This window comes from Cynocephalus volans, chromosome 4 (assembly GCF_027409185.1).
Source record: "Cynocephalus volans isolate mCynVol1 chromosome 4, mCynVol1.pri, whole genome shotgun sequence".
Taxonomy (NCBI): Eukaryota; Metazoa; Chordata; class Mammalia; order Dermoptera; family Cynocephalidae; genus Cynocephalus; species Cynocephalus volans.
In genome coordinates, this window is record NC_084463.1 from 162191540 (window position 1) to 162198949 (window position 7410).

Sequence of the window (7410 nt, forward strand, 5' to 3'; positions counted from 1 at the left end):
CTTCTCTCCTGATCACACAGCTAGTCAGGCAATTGATTCGTGGCCAACCTCCACGCTGTGCTTTCTCAGCTCTATCAACTGGAAGGTAAGAATGTGCAGAATTCAGATTTCAAAGGAAGGGCTTTGGTTTGAAATTTGAGTCCTCGGAGGAGGAAGGTCTTTGAGCAATTGTATTTCCAATATTTCCCACAAGAAAAGGACCACCTGGAACAGGTTGGTACAGACACTTTCTCAGGCCCCTACCCAGGACTGTCTATGCAGTGAGCTTACAGGGGGGCCTCAGCAAGTGGTGGGGTTTTTTGGTATCATTTTAATTTTGGAGGGTGAGGGGCACAACTAACCATGAGTGGTGGTTTTTTTGTTTGTTTTGTTTTGCTTCTTTTTTTTATTTACTTTTTTTTTTTTTTCTGTTTTTCTTTTGAGTGGTGTTTTTTAACAAGGGAAGTTCGGGACCTCCTGGCCCCACTCTGCTCCATTTTACAATGAGGAATCAGGCTCAGACAGAAGGGAGAGACCCATCGTCAACAGTCACCAGGTCCCACATACTTGGAAAAATTCAAGAGCATCTGTGTCACCAGTTCTGTGATCCTACACCTCGTGGGCTCAATTGCTTTGTCTGTAACTCAGAGTAATCCTACCCTCATTCCTCGGAGGGCTGTCAAAAGAAAACCCAACTGTGCACAGGAAACCCCTAGAGCAGCACCAGGCACATAGTGAGTACTCAGCACACGGCAGCTTTTAAATACTGTTATCATTTATCATTCCCTTTGGTTTCTCCAAGTGATAAGCGGCCAAGTTCTGGCACTGAACCTACCAGCTTGGCATTCTAGTTTCCTGTGGGGACTGGAAAACCAAAACAGTGGACACATTTGATACCATTGTGCTGAAGTAAAAAAACTAGTTCCCCACAGTGCACTGTACTATAAGAGCTGCTCGGGCAAAGAGTAAAGGTAAATTATCAGATGAACATAAACGATTTTTTTTTTTTTTTTTTTTTGGCATCTGGCCAGTCCAGGGATCTGTACCCTTGACCTTGGTGTTATGAGAACCACACTCTGACCCAGTGAGCCAACTGACCAGCCTATCAAACACTTTTAACTTTTATGAGTATATGTAAATAGATAGATATATATATCTTAGGCTTATGCTCTGTTTGACCGTCCCAGAGGGCACCTAAGGACTCAGGTCCCACCCATGGAGGGTGGGACACACGTCTGCTGAAGATTCCATTTGCTGGCCCGACTCAACTGGGCTGGATTCTGGGCCCACCACTAACTGTGCTTCTATTATTTCATGTGAAAAGTGTGAGGGTGACACGCCGCGCAGAGGCAAGGCTCCCAGAATGGAGGCCCTGCACACCCCTGTCACCTCCCCAGGGTGGTCAGCCTCTCAAGGGCCTGGAGAGTGGGCTTCTGTCTGCCTTTCTAAGGGTAACCCTGTGTGTCCCCATGCCGTGGTCACCACAGGACTCCTATCTCCACCTCTCCCTGCGCCAGTCCTCCCTGCCCTTGAGGTTGAGCTTCAACACCTCCTCCTCCAAGAAGACTGCCTAGATTCTCCCACTCCCAAGCCAGATGTGGGCTCCCTTTCTCTTCCGTGCACCCTCAGCACTTGGCATCTCTTTTAAGGCACCTTGCTTTATGGACTGAGAATCCCTCCTTTTCCAGGGACAGAGATTCTACCCTGCTGCCCTTGGCTTCCTCTCTGGGCATCACCAAACAAGGTCGTGCCCACAGCATGTAAATGTAGATTGATTTCACTGGCTCACTCATAAGGAACGGCTGGGTAGGCTGCCCCAGTTTGCAGCCTCCCTGTAGATCTAAGCCTCACCTCAACCTTAAATGGCATCAGTCATTTAGATCTGAGAATCACCTGAAGAAATAGATACTAGTGCACTTCATTTAATCCAAGGCACACTTTTTTTTCCTCCACACTTTAACCTCTCTGAATGGGGCTGAACCTTCCAATGAATGGGCAATAGGTATTCTTTCTTAATGGTATATAACATAATGCTACCTTTCCATCAATACCTTCTTAGATTTGATGAAATAAGGGATTATCCCCATTTGATGGCTGAGAAATTGTAGGCACGTAAGGCTAAGCCACTCACCCAAGGCATGTAGCTGGTACATGAAAGAGCCAGGTCTTAAACTCAGGCTATGTGATGGGTTTGGAATCCCAGGCCTCTGCAGTAGGCAGCCTCTAAGATGCCTCCAGTGATCCCAGCCTCCTGGTGCTCATGCCCTGTGTGATCCCCTCCTGTTGAGGGTGGGCTGGACCTGGGGACTCACCTCTAAGGAACAGAACACAGCAAAAATGATAGGATGTCCCTTCCGAGATGATGTCCCCAAAGACTCCGGCTCCTGTCCTACCCTCTCATTTGCTTACTCTGATTGAAGGCAGCTGAGACGTTGTGAACTGCTCCTTGGAGAGGCCCAAGTAGCAACAGCCAACAACCAGCAAGAAGCTGAGGCCCTCAGTCCAACACTCCACAAGGAACCAAATTCTGTCAGCCACCACGAGGGTGGGCATGGAAGCAGAGCCAAGCCCAGAAGAACCGTCAGAAGATTGTAACTCCTTGATTGTAGCCGGGGAGAGACCCTGAGCCAGAGCCCTGCTAAGCCATGCTGGGATGGCTGACCCACAGAAACTGTGAGATATTAAGTGTGTGTTGTTTTAAGCCACTAAGTTTTGGGGTAATTTGTTATGCAGCAATAGACAACTAACAGTCTCCAATATTTAATACCAAATATTTACTGTGTGGGGTCCCGGGGACACAGAGCTGAGATAGATGTTGTCCTAGCCTTCAAAGGACGCCCAGTCTGGTGGAGTAATTGTGCCACTGTGTGTATTGAGTGGGCTGGGAAGGGGACTTCCTGCCTTCCCCAGCCTGGAGGGCTTAGGGCAGGCTTCAGGGGGAGGGGTCATTCACAGAGCAAGGTCTTGAAAGGTGAGCAAGAGCTCACCAGGTGAAGATGGAGGGGAGGCGGTGGGGAGGGAAGGACAGGGACATGTACCTTCTTGTCTTCAGTGGATCTGGGAAATGGTTTAAGACTGCGCGCTTGCAGAGGGGATCGGAAGCTACATGCCTGACGCAAGAGCGAGTGATTCGTCCCAACACATCCTGAAGGTCTATGAGTCAGCAAGCTCTTCGCGGGCTCAGATTTTTGTGAGAGTGGGGATGAGTCGACTAATACGTGGAGGTGAAGGCGTTGAAGATTGTGTAATGGCTGTGTTGCTTTTTAACATGTGGGTTAAACATTAGGAGCGTGGTCAGCATTGGAATAAAGAGGGCTTGGGTGCAGCTCAGATTTGGTGTTTGGGACAGGCTGGGGCAGAGGGTCATTCCCTTCCCACTGACCCTGTCTTAGCTCCTCTTGGTGGGAGCTAAACCTGGCAGAGATTGAGACCCTTCATCCAAGGAAGGCCCGGAAACTCTGAGAGGGAGAAAAGAGAGTCAGGCCAGGCCCAGGGGGACGAGGCTGGGGTGAGCCAAGAGTTGCAGCCAGCACTTCCCCAACCACAGACGGGTGTGCCCTGTGTGGCAGCCCAAACACGGAGGTGGCAGGATGCCTGGCTTCCGGTGCTGCCCCTGCTGCTCATGCTGGGGCAGGAGAGAAGGCTGGTGGAACCGTGGGCTTCATAACCAGGCTGGCCAGGGTGGCAGTAAGCTCTGCCACTTACTGGGCATGCTCTCTGGCCAGATGCTTAATCTCTCGGAGCCTCAGTTTCCTGATCTGTAAAATGGGATAACAATCCCCACCTTGTACAACTGTCAATGAGGTTTAGATGAAATCCATGGAGGGATTAGTTCTGGAACAGTAAAAATGCTCAAAAAATAGTGAGTAAAACAACAAAGAGTGTTTCAGCCATCAAGTTCTACAATTCTAAGGAATCTACTGGCCCAGCCCAAGACCCCTTTTTCTTTCCCCTATCTTGGAGGAAAGAGTTGCTGCTGGTAATCTTGCCTTTAGAGACATCCACACTCATGATTTCATTTTATTTTTCAATACAAGCCATTTTATAAAATGAGACTGACCACTGGGGGAATAGATTTGCTCATGATAATGAATACCACCAATCCACTTTTATTGAGTGCTTGCTGTGTGCCCGGCCTGCCCTGTGGATCACATTTAATTCTCACAACAATCACCTGAGTTATTTGTCTCTGTTATAGATGAGGGAACTGAGGGGAGAAGAACACGTCCAAGGTCACGTAGCTTCCATTGATGAAACCACAATCTACCCAGAGGCAGTTGGTCCCCAGAGCCTGAGCTCTTAACGTCTATACTGTGCAAGAATATTAGGGGCAGAGCTCCTAACTCCTAGCCTGGAGCTGTCCTGTTTCTCTTTGTTTCTTTTAAAATTTTTTTCAAGTGTAGTAAAATACATGTAATATACCATCTCGGCCATTTTTTAAGCATACAGTTCAGTGATGTTATGTACATTCATATCATTGTGCAACCGATCTCCAGAACTCTACTAATCTTGGGAAACTGAAAATCTATAGCCGTGAAACAGTGACTCTCCATTCCCCTCCCGTCTCCCTCAGGCCCTGGCAACCCCATCCTACTTTATGACTCTGAGAATGGGACTGTTCTGGGCTGGAGCTATCCTGATTCTTAAAAGCCTGTCTCTATATTGCTGCTGAGCCATCTGTGCTCAGTGTCAATGGAATGAGTGGTTTGGACAACCAGGGCCACAGGAGTTCAGAGGAAGCCAAGCTCTTCAGAGTTGGGTGGTCAGGGAAGGCTGCCTGGAGGAGGAGGAGGAAGAGGCAGTACGATCCAATCCCTTGGCCTGTACTCCTCACCCCAGGAGGTGGTGAGGCAGCGGCGAGTGTGACTCAGATGCTCAGCCCCTGTGGCCTGCCCTTTGGTTTATGACAGCCAGCTCAGCAGCACCAACCTTTGCCCCCATGAACTCCCACCGGGTAGGTGGAGACACCAGGCCCTCTCAGAGGGCCAGTGGCTTGCCGAGGGGCTGGAGCAGTCCTGTACCCGCAACCTCCAGAACCATGCGGACAGGGCTGCGCAGCCAGTCCTTGCGAGGACCCCACACTTCTTATGGAAAGCTCCAGGAGCCCTGGGAGAGGCCCCTGCAGAGCCAACTCCGCCGGGCCCTGAGCCTCAGAGGGGGAGGTAAGAAGTCCAGGTCCCAGGGCCTCGATATAGCCACAGAAGGGCTGGATGCTTCTGCTCAGGAGCGGCTGCCAGGGAGCTTGGGGGACACGGAACAGCTGATCCAAGCCCAGCGAGGAGGCAGCCGGCGGTGGCTGAGGCAGTACCAACAGGTATGGCTGACGGTTGAAGGATGGAGGGTACCACAGGGGGAGGGTGGGACTCCAAGGAGAGGGACCCAGGGCAGAAAATATTCAGAGGTAGAAACATCTGAAGCCGTGCCCCAAGATGACAACAGAGCTGTCTGGAGAGGAGGCTAGAGAGAGAGAGGCCCAGGACCCGTATGTCAGAGGTCCTTGAATGCGTTTGGGATTTATCTCATAGGCACTGGGGAGTCACCGAAGGTTTTAGGGCAGGGGAGTGGTGTGGTCAGAGCTGTTTTAAGATGATTAATCTGATAGTGTGTTGGGCCGGTGAATGTAGCAGGAAGCAAAGAGAACAGCCAGCACAACTTCCTGAGAGTCACAAGAGTTACATTTCGTGCCGCTCTTACCCTGGGGAAAAGGGGAGACCCGGACACTTGTGGGGAGCTGCAGGCTCCTGGCCCCTGCCTCCTTCCTCTAGTGCTTCTCTCCCTGGGGTCTACCCCCACCTCGTGGCTGTGGGTGGAATGACAGCGGAAGCCCACCACTCAGCTGCTGCGGCCTGGGCCCTGGCCCTGATCCCCCCCTGTTTTCCAGCAGGTGAGGAGAAGGTGGGAGAGCTTCGTTGCCAACCTCTCCAGCGTGACCTTGAGTCGTCCAGCCTCCCCAGAGCCCCCACTGGGCACCACCAGCTAAAGATGCTGGAAGTGAAGGTGGTCCTGCTGCTGCAGCTGACCAAGACCACCATGCCTGCTGACACACCTCTTTGAGGCCTTTCTGGACTGTGGATGCGACAGCTTGCTCGAAGCAGACTGTACAGCCTTCCTTACATGGCCCAGCGTGGTCTCTGCCACCAGCTCACTCAAGGCCCTTTGTGCCTGCCCCTCTTGGTCCTGCCTCCTCACCCTGAGGCTAGCTCTCAGCAAAGACCCCACCAGGGCTAAGAAGAAGGGGGCTCAGCTCTCTGTCCTCTGGGCTTGGGGGCCCCTTGGACTATGATGCGTATGAGGGTCTTAGAAGCCTGCCCAGAAGTAGTGGTGTCAACGCCCCTGCCTCACACAAGACCAGTCATCAAGTTTCACGAGCTTGGTGAAGCCAGACCCATGGCTGAGAGGCTCTTGGACATTGCCTGGTCGCTGGGCCGTGACCCACCTGCCCTTCTTGTCAGCTGCAAATGATGGGCCAGGACGTGGTTCTCCTTCACAGATGGTGAGCCCCTCAGGGCAAAGACCCCATCTGGGCAGTCCTCAGTGCTGGGCACTCTGGCTGAAAGGCCCAGGCCTTCAAACCTCACAATCAATGAAGGAAGCAGGGGAAACCTTCCCTCCCCATGTGACAGAGGGGGAAACTGAGGCCCAGTGGGGGAAAGGGATTTTTCGTTTGGGGTATCTCTGGCCCCAACCCTGTGCCCTACATTGGAATCAAACACAGTAATAAAGATGCTGAGCTGAACTAAATGATTTGTCTAGTGGTGAACTTGCTGGCTCAGAGCCTCTCCCAACCCCTGTGAAATAGGCTGAGCTCAGAGCATCCCAGAACGGTGGGGCAAGGGCACAAGGGGCGGGTCCCCATGGGTCTCCCAGGAGGCTGGGCCTTTCCTGCCACTTCTCTTGACCTTTCTCCCCTGCGGCTTGCACCCACTCTGTGCTGACATCAGGGCCAGCTTCAGAGGACCTGGCTCTCCCATCATCCAGCCCCTTGAGGCAGGGATCACTCTGAGGCTCAGAGAGGGCAAGGTGCTCACCCAGGGCCACACAGAAGGGGAGGGTCTGACTCCAAAGGGCCTGAGCTCTTTGAGAGACACTGGTACTTCATGTAGGGCCCTTGGGGGCTCTCCAGACTCAAACAGGCCCAAGGTCAAGGGTGAGGGAGCAGCTAAGGGAGCAGCTAAGCATTCTGGTGCAAGATCTGTTTGCGGCAGGTGGGGGGGAGTCAACAGACAGAGGGGTGGGTTCCCTGTTTCCCCAGAGCCCAGAACTCTGGCAGGGCCTTTCAGGAACAAGCAGCATCCTGGGAAAATCCTGTCCCAGACAGCCAGGGATGCCTGACTTGGGAACTAGATTTCGGGAGCCAACCAGAAGTTTTGAGCCTAGTTAGTCTTGAACTTTAGATGACCTCTGCTCAACCCCTTCTGCAGTAGCCCCTGG

At 52.2% G+C, this 7410-nt stretch overlaps 1 protein-coding gene across 1 annotated transcript; it reads left to right on the forward strand.

Annotated features, from left to right (window-relative positions):
* Positions 1 to 5017: 5017 nt before the first annotated feature.
* C4H11orf86 (chromosome 4 C11orf86 homolog) lies at positions 5018 to 5959 on the forward strand. The gene is made up of 2 exons (XM_063095179.1): positions 5018 to 5293; positions 5864 to 5959. Exons 1-2 carry the CDS (start codon positions 5018 to 5020, stop codon positions 5957 to 5959), a joined length of 372 nt encoding a protein of 123 aa, XP_062951249.1.
* Positions 5960 to 7410: the final 1451 nt, after the last annotated feature.